General features: G+C 34.0%; 1 protein-coding gene across 3 annotated transcripts; it reads left to right on the forward strand.

The window, feature by feature from the left end:
• The first annotated feature begins 732 nt into the window (after window positions 1-732).
• On the forward strand, window positions 733-20,999 carry LOC136026874 (E3 ubiquitin-protein ligase COP1-like). 3 transcript variants are annotated; one of them, XR_010617433.1, is made up of 3 exons: window positions 759-934; window positions 12,953-20,062; window positions 20,328-20,999. XR_010617433.1 is itself a non-coding variant. In XM_065703663.1 (2 exons), exon 2 carries the CDS (start codon window positions 12,964-12,966, stop codon window positions 14,746-14,748), a length of 1,785 nt encoding a protein of 594 aa, XP_065559735.1. In that variant the 5' UTR covers window positions 733-798; window positions 12,953-12,963; the 3' UTR covers window positions 14,749-20,999. The 3 variants fall into 3 exon arrangements, 2 of the variants coding, with proteins under 2 accessions (XP_065559735.1, XP_065559734.1); XM_065703663.1 differs by having other exon boundaries at window positions 733-798; window positions 12,953-20,999; XM_065703662.1 differs by having other exon boundaries at window positions 12,953-20,999.
• Window positions 21,000-22,837: the final 1,838 nt, after the last annotated feature.

Here is a 22,837-nt window from a genome sequence, read left to right on the forward strand (position 1 = left end):
TAGTGTAAAGAACGAGGTATTAACGAGGGTACAAACCCTCTCATATACATAATAAAAATTAAAGAATATAAAAGTTTGTTACGTAAGATAATTCTTAAGTTACGTATATTTTTTACTAATAGAAAAATTCGTTAAAAATAAAAATTTATAGTTGCCTTTTTATGTAACCGAAAAATTGCATGGCAACTAGGCCTCCTTTCCCATCCCTTATTTCTCAAAATCGTCTGATCAAAACTAAAAGAAAGCCATTTAGCCAAAAAAGGAATTAATATGCAAATTTCATTTTAATAATTTATGTGTGGAGAGCCAAAATCAAACATGCATTAATGCAAAAACGTTCAGAAATTACATTAAAAAAAACTAGTTTTTTTAACTGAAAGTAAGGAGCGACATTAAAACTTAAAACGAACAGAAATTACTCCGTATATGAAATGGGTTGTCCCCTCCGCAATCCCTCGCTCTTTACGCTAAAGTTTGACTCTTTGCCACAATTCTGCTTTTTAATACATTTAAAAGCTTTAGCGTAAAGAGTGAGGGATTGCGGAGGGGACAACCCATTTCATATACGGAGTAATTTCTGTTCGTTTTAAGTTTTAATGTCGCTCCTTCCTTTCAGTTAAAAAAACTAGTTTTTTTATGGAATAAGCTTAAAAGGCAATACATTTTTCAAAGCCGTACTTTTCAGTGGCTCTGAATGGACCTTAAATTGCGTTCCAGTGGTGATCCTGGATATTACGAACAAAATTAAGAACAAATCTTAAGAAGAAACCATCCGAGAGAAAAAGTCGTCGTTGGGAGGTTAGGCGTGTAAATAAACAAATGGGGAAATTTTGTCACAGTTTTCTTGTCATCTAAAGGCCATGTTTATGTGGCTCTTTCTTTCAATTTAACTTTGTTCATTAGTTTCTGGCAAGAGTCTAAACAGCAACTCATGGTAGGTTATCATGCTTGTTGATGCCCTCCTCTGAAGAAACACTAGCCTATAATAACAGAAGAATAGCCTAGTACCATTCAGTGGCTGATAACAATCCTCTGAAAAACAGACGATCCCTATAGAGGAGTTATGACTCCTCTACCTTTTAATACTACACTCATTAGTGATATTCTTTTTGCAAATAGGCTATACCTTTAACAAAATTTTCTTACTTGTCTGTTAAACAGAACATTCTTAAGAAGTGAAGTTAGGTTAATCCTAATGCAATATACCAAAACATGATAATAATATAATACTTTAGAAACAAAATTATGGAAACTATAACAAAGAATTATGGAAAGCAGGTCACACAGAATGCATTAGGCTTTAACCTAACCACTTCTAAATATTTAATTAAAATAATAACTATGTTATGGTTTCCTCACTTAAAATGAGCAAATCATAACTGATTCAAACTGGTTTTGTTTAGATCTTACCCAGCATAATTCTTGAGGATGTTATGTTTAACAAACAAGTACCAAAATTTCTTCAAATGATCCAGTCATTTTGAATGATGTTGACTCATCAGAAACTTGTCAATCCAAGCTTCAGAGAGCAATTGGTTGTTCTACAATTTGGGTAAAATGAATAAAACTGTTATTTCATTTGACTAAAACTATTTGATGCCTTTTTTATGTTCTTTACAAATATAATAATCATTTCTATCACAAATTTAGGCACTTTTTGACCTAATCTAACTAGAAATAATTTTTACACTAAGAAAACATAGTATTATTTTATCAAAAACAACTGAAAACACACTTTAATTGAAAATTCAACATCAAGGAAGAAGAAAACAGCATAACATTGGTAAAATTTATTTATCCAACTTAATTGTGGAAAATCAGTGCTTGTGGATTTAACATTAAAAAATGGATTTATAATAAAACAAAGTTTGCCCCCCCCCCTTTAGAACTTCAAACTTTCTAGATATGGTCAAAAAAGCAGTTGAAAAAAGGTAGATGGTCATAAAAGCTAGAAATAAACAGCTTGGTGACAGAATAGAAGTCAAACAAGAAGCAATTATCCATAATCTCTTGGAAAGATTTAGCTCTAATCCAAGAAGGTTAATGCTGAACCTTACTGATGATTTATTATTTTTGGTGATTACTTAGCTTCAAAACTTTGGAATAAACTGAGTATAGATATCAAGGAAATAGGTAGCCTTGGCCAGTTTAAGTCTGATTTACGTGTGGAGTTGCTCGATAGGTATACTTTTGAAACAGATTAACTAAAATAAATTTTACATAGGTTATTCATTTATAATATTTATGTATTTTTTTGTTTGTTTTTTTTTGTCTTGGGGTCATGCAAGGTAGTGTATTATCTATGTTTTTTTTTGTTTTTTTTTGTTGATTTTGGTATATGGTTCTCCATGTTGTCTCTTTATTTTCTTTGAATTTAGCACAGCCTTGCAAGCTTTGCTTATGTTGTGCTATTGCTTAAGAAATGTTTATTTCCAATAAAATTGTTCTAAAAAAAAAAAATATATAGATTTCATAGATTTTGTATAACTTGCTGGCAATATAGGGTTGTGTGAACTGCCAATATAACTTCAGCTCCCCCTGCCCTTCATCAGAGAATTGGCTGCCCCCCCTAAAGAAGAAGCTGTGTATGCCCATGTTATGGACTAAGCTTTGTCACTAGAGTTCAAAGAATGCTTTTTGAAACTATCATCAAAATGGCTTATGGAAGATAAAACTAACCCTGTTTTAATTAATTATTGAACAAATGTAAATATTATGCTCTATTTATCACTGTTGGACAGCAAAATTCATTTTAGTCAAGCAATTTTAAAATTGGAAGAAATGGTCAAAGTCTTGTTGTCTAACTTTCTCTTTTTATATGCCTGTGGTGTTCCTATCATACCAAAAATTATAGTTTACATAAAAACAAATATTAGAATTAATTACCTTACAGCACCTTTAAAGAAAGATTTTATCAGGAAGATTTTTATAGATAGTTTAAACACAGCAAGAATTTTCTGTCTAGACAAGAACAAATTAAAGCGTATTAAGTTCTAATAAAGAACAAGCAAATAATTAATTAAATAGCTTTAACTAACAGGTAATAAAATAATTAAAAATTGATTTCAATAGTAGTACTAGAGTATTAGAACAATTTTATTGAAAATAATCATTTTTTATAATAGTACAACAAAAGCAAAGCTTGCAAGGATGTGTTAAAATAAAAAAAAGTATGGAGTATTAGGCTATTTACCAAAACCAACATAAAAATAGGCCTAAACAACAAAAGTCTACTATATAAAGCTGCAAAACAAAACATAAGAAACATAGAAAAATAATCAACTGAAAATATATATAGCATACCTACCAAGCAACTCCACACATAAATCAGATTTAAACTGGTTAAAATTACCATTATCCTTAATATCATTACCAAGTTGTTTCCAAAGCTCAGAAGCTCTATAAACAAGAGAAAAAGAAGACCTACTAAAAGCAAGTTGAGGAACCTCAGTATTTCCTTGCATCCAAGTATTTTGTTGGTGAACATCTGACCTCTCACAAAATATACCTAAAAGTGCTATTGTTTGCAATTCAATAACTGTATGTGCATATTGAATGCCAAAAATTAATTGTAATAAGCTCATTGAATTCAGGTTAAACAAAATTATTGTGTTTATCAGGAGTGTATCATATATTATGTGTGTTCCCTCATTAAAAAATTGGAAGCCTACATTATTCCAGCTATTAATCTTGTTCCTCACCACTAATATCTTACATCTTTCTGTACAGATTACCATTCTTTAATTTGTCATTGTTCTAAGATCTTACAGCTCACTGATATTAGCAAAAAGTGCAAAGAACATTGTTTTTCAGCCACATAGAACAATCATGAGAGAATTTTGATGATTTTACCTTAAATTACTAAATTACGTAAATTGTACTTGCTAGTGCTGATGATATTTCCTATGAATGCCAGTCACTGATGATGATTATTCAACTTGTCATGTGCATCCATATTGTGATCAAAGGTTTCTTGTACCAGTCTTTGTCAACTGCAGACTTGAAGGCATCAACACTGGTTGATATAATAGCATTCTGGCTAAGGGAGTTCCATCGGCTGACTACGTGGCTAGAATAGAACGCAGCCTGGTTTTAGCATGTTTTCAATAAAGCTTCAAGGGGTGACCTTGTTTTCTTGGTGAACTGACTATCTGGAACATGTGGCTGCTAGTACTTGGTGAACTGACTATCTGGGACAGGTTGGGGATCACACTCCAGTCACGTACTAACTTGTATGTCATTATTACACCTCCTTGCCTACATCTATATGTGAGGGATGATAGTTTGAGCTTATGTAATTGGGTAGGATATGTAAGATGTTGAAATCCCTTTATGCCTGTAGTTGCATGTTACTGTATTGATTTTAGATTTGATATATCACTTTTAGTTACTGGCTTAGCAAAATACATCCCAAATTCCAACTTCAGTCTGATCAGGCCCTTTAAGAGCTTGGTGGTACTCAGCATTGTTTTAAGACTGCTAATCTGAGCAGAATAATGAAAGACATTTTCAAAAAAAAATGGCAAAATAAATAAGATCTTAATCCTGAGATTTCCCTTAAAAGCATTCTTTGTTAAAAGAAGTAAGACCTTACCACAATGATGAGCAAATGAAGGGTTTTATTGTCAAGTGACATCTCTGCTGGAAAATATTGGTATTCCTAAAACCCCAATATTTTCCAGTCAGCCTTTGCCTGTAACATGTACAATGTTGTCAAATCATGAAAGTTTAGGTGGGGGCAAAATTTATTTTCAAAACTTAGGGTACAAATTTGTCAGTTTTTCAATGAGAATTCCCAAGAGTTTCATTTTAACTGAAAATACTTCAAAAGTGTACTCAAAATCTAGAGGGTGTCACTCCCCCCTCCCTGTGTGTCACAATCTTATTTTGCACTGTGTGCAATTACTAATTTTGTATTTATTTCCTCATCAGTAATTGAGGGAAATTTCCAGATGAGAGGATCTTGGTTATCTTAGGCATTGCAGGTTATAACTTACAGGATTCTCAGTGCCAATAGGGACACATCCCTGTTTCAGAACTCTCTAGATGGCTGTCAATTGGTTCATCAAAGCTGTGTTTCTAAAAGTCAATGGCTATCTGAATTATCTCTATATATGATCTCTGTCTTAAAACTGCAGTAAAATTGAATAAAAAACAGGAAAAAAGAAAAGTGAAGCATGCCTTACTGAAAATGAGCCTTCACTCCTACTTATACCTTACTCCTATTATGGTTCAAATCCATTTTTGTGGGATTTTTCTCTTTTTTTAACCTAGTGACAAGTTTAAGACAATTGTGTTTTCAAAACTTAGAGTAAAACTAAAGTAGACTTTAACCAAAATTTAAAGAATATATATTTTTTTTTTTTTTAAGTTAAGACAGGAATTATAATTTTGTTATTAAGTCTTGCCAGGTTTGAGCTAATGATTTAAGGTGCTTATCTTTTACCATGTTTAATCGTAATTTGGATATTTCAAAGTCTGGGAAGATATTAACTATTTGAGATTCTCACTATAAATTTGATTTTCCACCTTGTAGGTATGAATTTTTTTTTGTCATTTGGATTTTTTTCTGCCACCTTTGTAAAATTTATTTGTGAGGAGGGCTTTTCGTTTACTTTTTTAAAGAATGTCTGTTAATTATGTGTGTTGGACATGTTTTCTCTTTTGGTAATTTAAGAAGGGCACCAAACATTAAATGTACTCCGAATTGGATTAAAAGTAGTATGAGACAAGTGCAATACAGTAGACAAACTATTATAGTAAATTTAGGCCTTGAATTTCATCATAGTGAAACAAAACCTCCTCAGATAAACCCTTTTCAGTAAGCCAAATTCACTGGTGACCCTCTACCCAATAAACTACTGCATCCACTGGTGTATTTAGGGGGGCATACCGACCTCCCCCCGAAATTCCAAAAGGATTTTTTAGAGTTCAATTTCTTGCTCTCATCAGTCCCTTTGAGTTTTTGGCATATATTTCCATAACATATTGGAAGCAGTGCAAAATATCAATTTTGTCCTTAGCTGAGTGTTGTTATTCTCTTTGTCACTTCATCCTTTTGCTTGTGTCTCTGGAACTCTTCCATACTTATTGTGATTGTATGTGATCAGGTTTAAGGTTGTGTAAGCTTTTTTGTTAGTATTTGACTTGCCACACCCAGTGATATTTAAAAAGAAAGTAGAAGAAAGTGACCCAGTATATTGACAAATGGGTTGATAAAGATGCTTCTGTGACTCCTACTGTTCCGGTTGTTGAAGCAGGGGTAGAAGGTACTTTTGTAATGTCATTCTATTGACATAATGGAATATTATATTAATATTATATTCATAAGTGGAATAGTTCTAATGTAAAAACTATTCCACTTAAAGTAATTATGGCTTTTTATTGCAGCTTTATGCACAGTTTTTCGTTTTTAAACATATTTAAAAAGTTAATTTCTTATATTAAACATATTAGCCCTGTAACTGCATTGCATTTATGCTATTTGTCTTTCAACAATGGTTCAAGTTCATTGTTTCACTTTCAATTCTTATTGAATATTTTACTTGAGAATGCTAACCTTTCTAATACAACTGATTTTTTTTCAATACCTTAGAACTTTTTGTAGTCATAAAATAACCTCTGTAAGTTGATAAATCTATCAGAGAAGCTGCACTGCACAGTCGAGTAGTTTTTTTTTTTTTACAGATTCCACAACAAGCTTGAAATTCTCCCTCCTTGGTAAAAATTTTCCTGGAAATCTCCCCAGTGGAAAGTTGCCCCCACAGATCGAGAATGTCCTATCCAACCCATGGAAAATATTTCATACAATTGAACCTCCAGCAAATTTCCCTGGGAACATCTCAACATTTAAAATTGAGGTGGTGAGGAGAGAGTAGATTCAATTAAAAGAATTTCATGTAGGAGTTCTGGTAAATTCCCCCAGTCTAAAATTTTACCTGGAAGTTCCACCCCCAGAAACCTCCCTTCTCGTGGAAAATTCTCTGTGGAAAATCCCCCCTCCCTGAAAGATATCTGAATACTTACTAATAACAAGTGCTATATGTAGACAATGGACAAATTTCGTAAGGTTGGGGTAGATAGACAGGGATTAGGGCTACGGATGAATAAGGAAGCTGCCAATTCTTGTGTAGGTTGGGGGGGGGGTATTAATAATAGAATAATAGTCACTCATTTTATGACTAAAAACTACAGGTATCAGTCATAGCAGTATGTGTCTCCTTAGATTCGACTTTACTTACGTAGAGCCGAATTTTACTTACAGCTGCTGGAGCAAAACTGCGAAAGGGTTTTTTCGGGGGGGGGGGTACAAAAAAGTCTTAATACTGCGTCAGAAAGTTGCTTATAATCATTTGTGTTACGTTTTTGCAAGTCGGATAAAAAAATTTTTTGGTGGGGCGGGGCATATAATAAATATAATAAAGAATCGGGGGAGAAACGGGAAGATAATGGAATTTTGGAGTACAGGTATTGTCATTTCTTTTAGTAAACAATTAGCACACTTATCGCCTGATAGTTTCTTGCCACTGTTACTGCTCATATCCAGAATTTTTATCCTTCAGAAAAATGTGCAAATTTCTTGCTTTGCATATATATATATATATATATATATATATATATATATATATATATATATATATATATATATATATATATATATATATATATATATATATATATATATATATATATATATATATATACATATATATATAGATATATTCTGCATAGTACAACTTCTTGAACGCCTTGCTGTTACAAACACAAAAATGAGAAGTATTATCAGGATTTATAGAATGTATTTTAGAATTATATTAAATTGTATAGTAAGTTTTACGAAGGTACATTAGTTTTTTTATTGTAGTAGCGCGATGTAAACCAATCTACAGGTTTATGGCTTTAGTTTGATATTAAATAAAAAAACAAGTTTTTTTAACTGAAAGTAAGGAGCGACATTAAAACTTAAAACGACCAGAAATTACTTCGTATATGAAAGAGGCTACTTCCTCATCAACGCCTCGCTCTTTACGCTAAAGTTTGACTCTAATTTGTGGACGTTTTTGAATCAACGCATGTTTTGATTTTGGCTCTCCGCAGAGGAATAATTAAAACAAAATTTGCATTTTTTTTTTTGGCTAAATGGCTTTCTCATAATTTTGATCGAATGATTTTGAGAAAAAAGAGCGGGGGAGGAAGCCTAGTTGCCCTCCGATTTTTTGGTTAATTAAAAAGGCAACTAGAATTTTTAATTTTTTACGAATATTTTTATTAGTAAAAGATTTACGTAACTTATAAATTAGCTTACGTAAAGAACTTTTGTATTCTCATATTTTTATTACATATATGAGGGGGTTCGCCCCCTTGTCAGATCCTCGCTCTTTACACTAAAGCTTAAATTATGTCCCAATTCATTAAGAATGACCCCAGAATCACAAAAGCCGTAGAATAAATAGTTGAAATTACTAAAAATACTTTAGCGTAAAGAGCGAGGTATTAGGAGGAGGTGAGCCCCTCAAATGGGTAATAATTTCTGTTTGTTTTAAGTTTTAATGCTGCTCCTTACTTCCAGCTGAAAGAACTTTTTCATATTTATTTTTTCATTGTTTTTTTTTAAATAATGCTAGTAAATCCTGTGCTCCCTTCATGGAGATTTTCTTCCCCCATGACAAACTATCGATGGAAAGTTCCCCCAGCATATCCCCCTCTTCTCAACCCCTCCCCCAACCAAAAAAATCCTCCTGAAAACGCCTGTACACTTCCCAATAACCATTACTATATGTAAGCACTGGTCAAAGTTTGTAACTTGTTGCCCCTCCCACGGGGACTGTGGGGGAGTAAGTCGTTCCCAAAGACATAGTTATAAGGTTTTTCGACTACGCTGAATAAAATGGCTATCTCAGAATTTTGATCTGTTGACTTTGGTAAAATAATTAGCGTGGGAGGGGGCCTAGGTGCCCTCCAATTTTTTGGTCACTTAAAAAGGGCACTAGAACTTTTCATTTCCGTTAGAATGAGCCCTCTTGCAACATTCTAGGACAACTGGGTCGATACGATCACCCCTGGGAAAAAAAACAAACAAAAAAACAAATAAACACGCATCCGTGATCGGCCTTCTGGCAAAAAATACGAAATTCCACATTTTTGTAGATAGGAGCTTGAAACTTCTACAATAGAGTTCTCTGATACGCTGAATCTGATGGTGTGATTTTCGTTTAAGATCGTCAAGATTCTATGACTTCTAGGGGGCGTTTCCCTCTATTTTCTAAAATAACGCAATTTTTCTCAGGCTCGTAACTTTTGATGGGTAAGACTAAACTTGATGAAACTTATATATTTAAAATCAGCATTAAAATGCGATTCTTTTGATGTATGTATTGGTATCAAAATTCCATTTTTTAGAGTTTTGGTTACTATTGAGCCGGGTCGCTCCTTACTACAGTTCGTTACCATGAACTGTTTGATTGGTATCATATTAGTCTATATCCTAATGAATTTAATAATAAGAAATTATAAAATTTCATTTTATTTATAGTAGCATAGTACAATAGTATATCAATGATAGATATAGATAGATAAGTGTATTTCAAAAACCCGTGGGCCAATAGTATATCAATGTTTGTGCTAGTTTTTGTTTTTATATCGCTGAATATTATATTGGTTTTGTCTAGGCCTAGTTTTTTCAGCTTGCCTCTTCATAGGCCTAGTCACAGGTGGATCCAGGGGGCGGCAATAGGATAACTGCCTCCCTCCAAAGGGTCAGGATCGGGACTAATTACTGGGGTGCTAGGGGTGAAAAATACTGATGGAAGAACACAGGTTTTTTTGGTTCCCCCCTTCAAATACAATTTCTGTATCTGCTCCTAGGCCCTGTCGAGTAGATTTGTGAGAATATGGAAAGATATAAAATTGTTGAACATAAAATAGGGTGGCGACCTGTTTACCTATGCATGCTCTTTTTACCTTTTTTTTGACTAAATCTTTTTAACTAATTCTCTCTATTTTACAGCAATTAATTGCAGGTCTTTAATGGAACCCGGTTTGATTTAGGCGTCTTAACTAATGTTAGAGTCACTTTCAATGGTCAACAATCTCATCTGGTTTTATGGCACTTGATATTTTCCAAGTGACATATAGCGATCACAAATTCTGTTGGTCTGTCTATCCCGGGTTTGCTAGTTTGGGCACTTCCAGATAGGCTAAGACGATGAAATTTAGCAGACGTATCAGGGACCAGACTAGATTAATTAGAAATAGTCTTTTCCCTAATTCGACCATTTGCGTGGGGGTAGGAAGTGGGGGGACAGTTAATTCGGAAAAATTTGAAAAGACGAGACATTTTTAACTTACGAGTGGGTGATTGGATCTTAATGAAATTTCGAAGACTATCGTTCCTGAGCTCTTATTTTAAATTCCGACCGGATCCGGTGACATTGGGGGGAGTTGGAATAGGAAACCGGAAATCTTGGAAAACGCTTTGAGTGGAGGGATCGGGATGAAACTTGGTGGGAAAAATTAGCACAAGTCCTAGATACGTGATTGACATAACCGGAAAGGATCCGCTCTCTTGTAGGGAGTTGGGGGGAGGTTTAATTCTGATAAAATAGAAAAAATTAGGTATTTTTAACTTACGAAGGAGTGATCGGATATTAATGCTCGTAACTCAGATCTCTTATTTTAAATCCCGACCAGATCCAGTGTCATTGGGAGGAATTGGGGAACCGGAAATTGTGGGAAAAACTTAGTGTAGAGAGATCGGGATGAAACTTGGTAGGAAGAATAAGATCAAGTCCTAGATACGTGATTGACATAACGGGACCGGATCCGTTCTCTTTGGGGGAGTTGTGGGGAGGACCTAATTCGAAAAATTGGAAAAAATGAGGTATTTTTATCTTGCGAACGGGTGGTAAGATGCTGATGAAATTCGATATTTAGAAGGATCTCGTGTCTCAGAGATCTTATTTTAAGTCCTGACCGGATCCGGTGACGTTGGGGGGAGGTGGAGGAGGAATCTGGAAATCTCGGAAAACACTTAGAGTGGAGAGATCGTCATGATACTTGGTGGGAAGAATAAGCACAAGTCCGAGATACGTAATTGACATAACCAGACCGTATTGACTCTCTTCGGGGGTTGGGAAAAACAGAACAAATTAGGTATTTGTAATTTACGAACGGGTGATCAGATTTCAATGAAAATTGATATTTTGAAGGATCTTGTGCTACAGAGCTCTTATTTGAAATCCCGACCACATCCGTTGACATGGGGGGGGGATTTGGAGGGGGAATCCGGAAATCTTGGAAAACATGAACATTGAGGTATTTTTGTCTTACGAATGGGTGATTGGATCTTAATGACACTTGATATATAGAAATATCTTATATCTCAGATGCTCCATTTTCAATTCGAATCGGATCGGGGGAATTAGGGGGCTGAAGGGGGGGGGGGTCTTGGAAACCAGAAATCCTGGGAAACGCTTAGAGTGGAAAGATCGGGATGAAGGGAAGACTAAGCACAAGTTATAGATACGCGATTGACATAACTGGGCCGGATTCACTCTCTTTGGGGGGGATTTCCTTGGCGAGTTTTGTGCTTCTGGACCTGCTAGAACGATGAAAAGTGGTAGGTGTGTCAGAGACCTGCACAAATTGACTTAATAATAGTCGTTTTCCCGATTTGACCATCTAGGAGGCTGGAGGAAGAGGAAAAATTGAAAAGGTATTTTAACTTTAGATTAGGTGACCGGATCTTGATGAAATTTGATATTTATAAGGACCTCGTATCTCAGAGCTCCTATTTTAAGTCCCAACCGTATCTGGTGGTATTGGGGGGAGTTGGAGGTGAAAGTGGGAAACCTTGGAAAACTCTTGGAGTGGAGGGATCGGGATGAAAGTTGGTGGGAAGAAAAAGCACAAATCCTAGATATCGGACTGAATTCGCTCTCTTTGGGGGAGTTGAGAGTGTTAATTCGGAAAAATTAGAAAAAATTTAGGTATTTTAACTTACGAACGGATGACCGGATCTTAATGAAATTTGATATTTAGAAGGAATCCATGTCTCAGAGCTCTTAGTTTAAATCCCGACCAGATCTGGTGACATTAGAGGGAGCTGGAGGGGGAAACCGGAAATTCTGGAAAACGCATAGAGTGGAGAGATCGGGATGAAACTTGGTGGGTAGAATAAGCAAATGTCTTCGATACGTGATTGAGGTAACCGGACTGGATCCGCTCTCTTTGGGGAAGTTAGGGGGGTCCAATGCTTTAGTGAGTTCGGTGCTTCTGGACGTGCTAGGACAATGAAACTTGGTAGGCGTGTCAGGGACCTGCCCAAATTGACTTGATAAAGTCGTTTTCCCCGATTCGACCATCTGGGGGGGCTGAAGGGAGTGGAAAAATTAGAAGCAATTAGGTATTTTTAACTTACGAGTGGGTGATCGGATCTAAATGAATTTTGATATTTAGAAGGACCTCAGGGCTCTCATTTTAATTCCCGACCGGCATTAAGCCTCTGATTTTCTTTTTATATCAATCTATTGATTGTTAGAATTTTCTCAGAGCTCTTGCCATATGAGCTCTTGGCTCTTCCAACCTCGTCACAAGTGCCATATGAGCTCTTAGCTATTGTTAAATATTGATTTATACTTGGTCAATGTATTTTTGCTAAAAAGGCCTTTTTTATCGTAATGCAGAATATTTCTCTTTTACTATATAAAATGTGCTAGAAGTTTATTTATTTATTTGTTGTTAAACCGGTTCACATTGATTTTATTTTCGGATGCATTCCAGAATCAAAAGTTGTGGCGCAAATCTTGACAACTAACTACCAATCCCATCTAGTTTTCTAAATATCCCTCCTGGTTTTTTCTTATGATGCACGCTGTCTGCCAGGCTAAAATCTGGTGTAAAAGTTAAAGGGATATTAGTATTTTTACCAATTAACTGTTGTTTTACTTTTTAGATAATTTGAAAATGGCTTCAAATCCAAAAAGAGGGAAATTTAACGGAAGCCCTGGTGAGAGTACTGTACTAGACAGAAATAATGAGTTTCTTTGTCCTATTTGCTTTGAAATCATCGAGGAAGCATTTGTTACAATTTGTGGACACAGTTTTTGCTATGGATGCATTACCGAAAGCCTCGAAACGTCAGATCGATGTCCTAAATGCAACTTTGTTTTTCAGTGTCAGAAAAAAATATTTCCAAACTTCCTGCTTAATGAGTTAATTGCTAAAGCTAAGCTTGGAATTGATCAGAAATTAACCATAAATAAATCGAACTATCCTGATTTTGTTGAAGGTTTACAGTCCAGCGACATCAAAGTCACCTTGCCTGACGTAAATCTGATGTTGAATCTTTTGACTGAACGAAAAAAACAACTTGAAAGTGATCTAAAGTTGAATCAGTTGGAACTAATGAAGGAATTTCTCACAATCATTAAAAATAAAAGGCAGGACGAAATCGAACGGCTTAATCAGGAACTAGCGCTCATTGAGCGTGATGAGTTTTCTGTCAACGAAAGCATCCGCGGTATATGTCCCTCTGTTGCAGAGGTCAATGAATCCCCACTTGTACCTGATATTCCGTACAAAATGGCTCCAGAAGTTAACAATGTTGCTGAAACCGTCCGCGGAATCTCTGACATAAAACGAAAGAGGCTGTATGAACAGATGGATGACTTAGAAGCATTTTACCTTGAAAAGAAGACTAATGATTTTCATCTTGATACTAGTGGTGATACTGAGGAATTTAGTGATATGCTCTCTAAATTTACACGCTATTCTAGTTTACGTCCGCTAGCGACTGTTCACTATGCGAGTGATGTCTTTAACAACTCCAGCATCGTCTCTAGTATAGAATTTGACAAAGATGGTGATTATTTTGCGGTTGCAGGTGTTACAAAAAGAGTGAAACTTTATGAGTTTTCGTCAATTGTTAATAGTGCCATGGAATTGCATTATCCAGTCCTTGAAATTGTTGGAAGTTCTAAAGTCAGTTGGCTTACATACAATTATTTTCATAAAAACTACCTTGGTAGTAGCGACTACGAAGGAAACGTAACTATATGGGATGTTTCAACTGGTAAGAGACTTCGGAGCTATCAAGAGCATGAGCGTCGCTGTTGGACTGTTGATTTTAACCGTGTTGATACCAATTTGCTAGCCTCTGGCAGTGACGATGCCAAACTGAAACTATGGTCCCTTAATGCTAGCCACAGTGTTGCAACGATCGAAGCTAAGGCAAATATATGCTGCGTTAGATTTAATCCAGAAAGCAGGTACCATCTTGCCTATGGTTCAGCCGATCATAGTGTATATTATTATGATATTCGAAATTCAAGAAGTCCACTGATGGTTTATAAAGAGCATAAGAAAGCTGTCTCTTATGTTAAATTTGTGTCTAGTTCTGAGATTGTGTCCGCTTCTACAGACAGCCAATTGAAGCTGTGGAGCACGTCTCAGCTGAACTCCTTCCGCACTTTCAAAGGACACGTAAATGAAAAGAACTTTGTTGGATTAGCAGCAAGCGGTGATTTTGTTTCCTGTGGGTCTGAAAACAATGCTGTCTATCTGTACTATAAAAAAATGTCCAAACCTATTTTGGATTTTAAGTTCGATCACGTGAAAAACGTTTTAGATAGGGGCAACAAAGAAGAGGAGAATAATGAGTTTGTCTCTGCTGTTTGTTGGAAGAGGAATTCGAATTATATTGTTGCAGCAAATAGTCAAGGGATTGTCAAAGTCCTTGAAATTGAATAAATTAGAACCATGAACCTATAAAACCGATAGAGTGGGGAGAGGATATTTAAAATGTACACTATCTAATCATTTGTTAGGACTAGGAAACGCCAATTTATTCCGTGAAGTCTCATGGAATTATTTCTTACAAGCTTCTCAACTGTTTGTTCCAATACGAAGAAAGCACAAAATATCCGCGGTAATTTGCGAAGTGATTGGTTTCACACACATTTGGAGGCTGGAATTTATTGCAAAGATCGTCGTCAGCAGAGGATGCGTCAAATAATGAAATACCAGTGACTAAGTCAGTGTAATGAAAATCTTTAGATTGCGTATTGGTATAACTCTTACATTTAGAAAGATTATAAAAGCAAGTACTGATATTGGCAGACGTAAAATTCCATGAAAAAAGAAAGAAATCATATTGTGTATTTGTAGCGTCAGGTGTGTGAGATCTTCAAGGGCACGAGTACACAACAATTCATACACCTCCTTACCCTTTATTTGGCCGACGTTCAATACGGTATGTGTTCAAACACTTCAACAATTCCTAGTGTTTGAAACCAGCTAGTGCTTTTTGGATTTTGTCATTATTATTTGAACGAAAATCGTTTTAACATACTAGTAGACGTTAATTGTATCGGGCCTGTTTAATTGTATTCATTTGGTGAAACCTAGTGGAGCGTAAATAATCTCTTTTACGACACTGCCATTCCATTTATAAATAGAACTAGAAGTATATAAGTAACGAATAAAATTTTTAATCAAAACAATGAATGTTCATTGTACGCCATCCAATGAAACTGAAATAATACTACTCTTTCTCATTCCCAGATTACATTGTAGCCACACTTGTCGATAGAATCAAAATAATGCACAACTACAGTGCCAATTATGTATGCCGTTTGTAATTCTTTCTTGAGTTGAACATTGTTCAACTTTCAAGCATAAAATTCTCGATTGACCAATCAGAGTCATGACTTAAGACATAAGTTTTCGAAATTAGAAAAAATGGAAGTCTGTAAAAGCAATTTTTCTATCTGTATTGTTAATTGTTAGATATCTAGATAATATACTCATCTAGATCTCTAGATGAGATCTAGTCTATCTACTATTTCTATGAGTTTTATAAAATTGATTCTAGCAAATCCACGAACACCGCCCCGTTTAATAAAACTTCAATAAAACTTTTAATAGATTCAGCAGTGAAAGTTTGATTCTAGCTAGTCTATCTACTATTTCTATGAGTCATATGCAAGACGTCATTTTAGAAAAGACGCGCAGTGGCCGATATTATTGTCTATTTCTACCGATATTATATTATCGGTTTAATATTTTTAGAAGTTATAAACACCAGCTGATGACCACCAATGACAAACTTTCACCAGCTGAAATGAAAAAATGTTTTTTTTATTTATTGAATGGTGTTCGAGAAATAAAAAAGATTCTATGGTCATATGACAATAAAATCAATTAGTGTTACTGTTAAAAGTTTGATTCTAGCTAGTATATAGTATATAGTATATATCTCTAGTATATATCTCTATATGTAGATAGACTAGCTAAACTTTCTTAGAATAAAATCAATTAGAATACAAGAAAGTTTGATTCTAGCTAGTCTATCTACTATTTCTATGAGTCATATGCAAGACGTCATTTTAGAAAAGACGCGCAGAAACAATACATCAGATATGTATTGTTAGATACCAGATACGTGCTCCTGTTTTCGACGTTTTCAAATAATTGAAAATAAACCTGAAATAACCTGAAAACATAAACCTGAAATGAAATGAAAATAAACCTCGAAAATGATCGCAGCATGGAAGAAGAATGCGAAGAGCTCGGAAAAACGCATGCTGTCTGTAGTCCATTGTAAATTAACATGTCTTTGTTAGTTACTTATATATTTTCATATTTTAGTTTTATTTATACCGAGGAGTCAGTGGCGTTGATTGGGGGAGGATTCCCCCCCCCCCTAGATTTTTATTTTCTTTGTTTTTAGTCCATTTTCAGAGTAGGTTAGTTTACTTAGTCCAAAAACTGCCATCTAAAGACTTTGATTGCCTCTAAGGTTCATAGGCTACTAATAGGAAGAAATTGATATAAAAAATAAAGATAAGTTGAAAAAGAGGAAGGCTAGATATAATTATGTTTTTGCTAAAAATAAGTGCTTAAAAATTGGCTTATTTCTTGTGTTTTTCTTCTTTAGTTATCATAGCATTTGAGATTATCCTCAAGGTTCGGAGGGATTTCCTTAGTATTGCAGGCTTCCATATTAGAAAAAAAAAATCTGGGCCCATTTGTGCCTGTATTTTTTTACTATTATATTAGTGTCATGGACGGTTTATTCGGATTAGGAAGAAAATTGGAAAAATTCTGGATTGCACCTGCAGTAAAGTTAATTGACTAGTTTGCCTTTGGAGATGTCACTGGTGGCGTGTCAACTTGGCTGTCGCAAGAGTTGTAAAGTAGAACAGAAATTTTACTGGACAGTAAAACTGAGAAGGGGCTGTTCGGAAGTTTATAGTCAGCAGCTCTGTGTGAAATTTGGGTTTTAAAGTTAACTTTTTTTCTTCTTTTATTCAAATTGCACCTGACGTGCCTAGATTGTAGAAAATTTTCACGAAAAAATACGGAACGCAAAGGAAACGGCGGGCCATATGGAAGGTGTCAAACTAAAACAGAAATTTACAAAAGATTTGAAAAGAAACGGTTTTTGGCGGTTAATTATTAACAGCCCGGCGGTTTAAAGTCTAGTTTTGATTATGGTACAGAAGCACTGCCTTTTAAACTACCCACAATAACAACATAAATTCTTGGCTTATGTCATTGCTCTAGCTCTATGTAATGTTGCTGTGAAAGCCCTTTGAAATCTGGCTTTCTTTAGTTGGTTAAAATTAATTTCAGAGTTCTTTTTTTATTCATTCAAAGCTTATCTAAAGGCCGAGCTTTTTTTTAAGTTTTGGGCAATAAATATCGCATTGATATTTTAAAAGAAATGGCGGACCATATGGGAAAAATAGCTGAAAGAACTTGAAAGCTAAAGAATTTAGCCAAAACTCAATGAAATTGAGATTAAATTAAATGCACCTGTAATTGAGTAAGAATTTCGTTTTTCTTGTGAGCAGCTTTAATGGGATATACTCCCTTTTAGATGTCTTTGTAGGTATTGCAAGAACTGACCAGTGCTTCATTTGGGGAAAGACGATTATTTGTGTCAGCATAACGACTCACTGATGCAGGGGGATTACTTTACCTGAGATTCATTCAAAGAATCCCCCCCCATCCAGAAAGAAATTGTAGCCTAAAAATCATTTTCCGTTTTTCAGTCATTAAAATTTGGGCTTTTGGATTTTTCTATTTTAAGGTTTTACTGTGAATAGTATGGCTGCTCATTTAGCAACAGTGGTGTCAATGGGGGTGTGTACCCCCCTTTTTTTACAGAAAAAAAAATCAAGACTAGAAGGTAAAATAAACTTGAAAGAGAGTAGTTTTGATGTTAATCACAACCAATGAAACTAATTAATTGTTTTTAACCCGCTCGAACGTAGTTGGGACTATGTTTATCCTAAATTTGAAATTTTTAATGCTGATAACATTTTCTGACTCTAGGAGTAAAGCTGGTACTTTTATCATTATAATAATTTGGATTAAAGCCTTTTGCTGAGTGATGCATGCATGATAATATCCAGATATGTCCAAATTACATTATCTATTAGATGAACCATCTAAACAATAAATACCGATATCGATACCATAACGATATCGATAAGATGATCCAGTGAACCATGTTATCTACGTTCTAGTGTAATTGACCTTAGCAAATTCTTGCAATTTAGTAATCTTTAGCCAATTTTCTAGTAATCTAAAATGTATTGATATCAAATATTCATCAAACTAATATATATTTATAGCTGTTTAGTGGGGACTTCAGAAATGGTTATGTTTAATTGACCCAGATAACCCCTTAATCTACTCTGAACTATCAATAATTAAACGCGCTCATTATTATTGGTAGTATTACTCACCACCAATATTTAAGGCCGTGATTAAGTGATCTGATGGAACTCAAAAATCCCATGTTAAAATCGAAAACTTATGTTTAAAAAGTTCTCAAGTATTCATTGGCGGAAGATACCGCTTTTAATATCAGGCCGTAGCATTTTGAAGATGATACGAAATGTTATGAAGATTTATAAAATAAGATTTTGCTGTATTTCCTCTAATTGCTTAGAAATCTTGTAAAATGTCTAGTTCTTTTTCACAAGCGTACTCTGTGAAAGATATTGCTTTTAGAACAAAATCGGCACTATCATGAGCAGAAGACAATAAACTGTAAGATGATTGCAATTATTTTTCGATGTATTTTATTATTTTCGAACAGTCCCATAGAATATTTTCAGCTACCTGAAATTTTTACAAGGTATTTTGCCAGAAAGAATCGTTTCAGATCGCTTCTTCCACCCCCTAGAGACCATATTGATAAGCTGGCATAATTAACCTGCTATTTCCGCCAATGAACAAGTGCTATTTGAAGGGTTTTTGACAATCGACGGTCTCTAGAGAATTGAGAGACAGAAGGCTACCCTAACTTCAATTTTGAACCTCGATGTTTTCAAGTTCAATTAATCACGGCCTTAACCAAATTGTGAAACGATCATGTGACCTACCTATTGACGCTTAAACTTACCTCATATGTTACTGCTTACCAATACTGTATACAACCATTTACACGTTTTTTGTCATTTATTTTTCAGTTCAGCTTGATTAATATCTGATGTGAGAGAATTTTGTTTTAAGGCCATTATTGGGATCAAAGCAGAGTAACGCATATTAAGTTAAACAAAGATCTTATAGTAAAATGAGTGGCATTATTAAAAATGTTTTTTGTTATTTCTTAAGTTTTTTTCTAAATTAATCACGATCATGTGACCTCCCTATTGACGCTTAAACTTACCTCATATGTTACTGCTTACCAATACTGTATACAACCATTTACACGTTTTTTGTCATTTATTTTTCAGTTCAGCTTGATTAATATCAATGATGTGAGAAATTTTTGTTTAAGGCCATTATTGGGATAAAAGCAGAGTAACGCATACTAATTTAAATAACAATTTTATAGTAAAATGAGTGGCATTATTAAAAATGTTTTTTGTTATTTCTTAAGTTTTTTTCTAAATTAATCACGATCATGTGACCTCCCTATTGACGCTTAAACTTACCTCATATGTTACTGCTTACCAATACTGTATACAACCATTTACACGTTTTTTGTCATTTATTTTTCAGTTCAGCTTGATTAATATCTGATGTGAGAAAATTTTGTTTTAAGGCCATTATTGGGATCAAAGCAGAGTAACGCATATTAAGTTAAACAAAAATCTTATAGTAAAATGAGTGGCATTATTAAAAATGTTTTTTGTTATTTCTTAAGTTTTTTTCTAAATTAATCACGATCATGTGACCTTCTTATTGACGCTAAGGCTTACCTCATATGTTACCGCTTACCAATACTCTATACAATCATTAACACTTTTTTCATTTATTTTTCAGTTCAGCTTGATTAATATCAATGATGTGAGAAATTTTTGTTTAAGGCCATTATTGGGATAAAAGCAGAGTATCACCTATATAAAAGTTTTAAGGCCATTATTATTATTTAAGGCCATAAAATTTTGTTTTAAGGCCATTATTGGGATAAAAGCAGAGTATCACCTATATAAAAGTTTTAAGGCCATTATTATTATTTAAGGCCATAAAATTTTGTTTTAAGGCCATTATTGGGATAAAAGCAGAGTATCACCTATATAAAAGTTTTAAGGCCATTATTATTATTTAAGGCCATAAAATTTTGTTTTAAGGCCATTATTGGGATCAAAGCAGAGTAACGCATATTAAGTTAAACAAAAATCTTATAGTAAAATGAGTGGCATTATTAAAAATGGTTTTTGTTATTTCTTAAGTTTTTTTCTAAATTGAATTCGATAAATATCCTGTGCTGTTCTTTACTTAAAAACCTATGTATTTGTTGGGTCAAATTGCTTCCAAGCTGCCTTAATAATTTTTTTTTTTAGTGGCAAAAAATTGTGGGTAACGGTAACATTTCTAATCGATTTCGTTTCTCGTACTTGTGCTAAAATTGACAATTATAATCTATTTTAAGTCTTATCTTGTCTAAAAATGTTTAGTGTTCACTATAGTACCTGAACGCTTGATTTACTGGTGATTTTTATGTGATTTTAAATTTAATAAATATATTCTTGCTTGTGTTTATTGTTACTGTTCCTTTTCGGTTCGCTCGCTGAGAATTGGATCCATAATCCTTGGAAATTTGTTATTATTAGTTAATAGACAAAGCATTTTTACCCAGTGCTGTCACGTTTTGGGAATTTCTCCAAGATTCTGGGATTTCAATTCTGAGATTGAAATCTTGCACAAAGTCACACCCTCAAATACTATCTTTAGAAGTGAGTAATAATTGTGTATGTATTTATTTATTTTTTCTCGAAAATGGCCCAATTTTTTTCGAGAAAACTGACATCCTCGGATATTCTGGCCTAAAAAACGATCTACACAGGTCAGAACCGTTAAGAGCCTTAATTTTAGAAGAAAAAGAATTATGTGAGTGACGTCATTTTTATATACATCAGTATTGCAATGAGGTTGTCATACTTATGTGGAAAAATTGAAGATTTTCATGTATGAAAAAGTTTATATTAAATTGCTTAAAGAGCAAAAAGCTGGTAATTGAAAAATATTTGCATATATTATGACAAGGAATTACAACAATTCAAAAACCTTAAAACAAAAAAGTTGAAGCTTAGTAGAAATCGTTGCTAGAAAAATATCCTTACCGAATTTCTTTTCTTACAAGCATAAGCAATGTCTTTGTAAGACATGAAAAAAAGTTGAAAAATTTTTTAAGCTCAGTTCAGAATCGCTAAAGTTATTATGTAAACTGCAAAAATATTTGCGGTGCCTGAACAATAATTTTAATGTTTGAATTCAAACGAGAAAAATACCTGAAAATTTTAAAATAAGTTGTTTTTTTTAGATAAGAGCAACTTGCTACGCGATTAAGCTTACAGGTTTGAACGCATCCAGTTATATAATATAAGTAAGAAGGCCAAAAAGACGAAAATTTGCAGTCAGTTATGGTCAGAACCCCAGAAAAATTTATACCATATTTGCATAGTTTACGTCACATTCTCCCCTTGCATGGCTGATTAACGCTACTTTGACAAAGCGATACTGAGGCATAACCGCCTATAGACAATTAGATCATGCATCGAAAGCGAACTACTGTCCGCTATTAGATAAGTTTTATGATGAGATGTTTCGCTTTAAATTTGATGTGTTGGGCGATAATTTGATTAAACAGTATATTGATGTTTTCACTTTCTATATTTGTTACAATGATTTCGATATCTCCGATCTTTTTTTTTTTCAACAAAATTTGTAATTAAAGAGTATTTTGCCCTATTTTTTTCCAAAACTTAAAACTAAGTATATGAGTCGAAACACTTCTTCAAAGGTCGGAATAATCATTTACGAAGAATGAATTTTCGAAAAATTGTTTGTAAAAGAACGCAAATAAGTATGTGTTTATTTTTTTTTTTTTATCTAGCTAGATGGGTCTCTGAATTCTCAGTTTGAATCAGTGGAATGGCATCGATTTTTTTTTTCAAAAATTTACTAATACCATGTTGATAAAAGTAGAAATTCACGCAACTGTGTTAATTATGGAAATTGAATGCAACTACAACATTACTTCAAAATTTCTCACCTTCTTAATACCAACTAGTCACAAAATATAGTTATATTTTTGCATATGGGTTGCATATATTTGTCCATAAAATTGTCTTAACTGCTGTATATACCGCTGAGGATTTTTATGCTTATTTTGATACATGCTATCCAATCACCTTTCTACGATTAGTTGCTTATAAATTAAAATTTTTACGAAAGTAAAACAGTTCAAAATAGGGATGATACCTTTTTATTGACAGTGAAATATAAAATTATTTAACTGGATATTTCGAACACATATACAGTGAAGATGAATATACAGCTGATGATGAACACTGTATATGTGTTCGAAATATCC

This window comes from Artemia franciscana, chromosome 5 (genome assembly GCF_032884065.1).
Source record: "Artemia franciscana chromosome 5, ASM3288406v1, whole genome shotgun sequence".
Taxonomy (NCBI): domain Eukaryota; kingdom Metazoa; phylum Arthropoda; class Branchiopoda; order Anostraca; family Artemiidae; genus Artemia; species Artemia franciscana.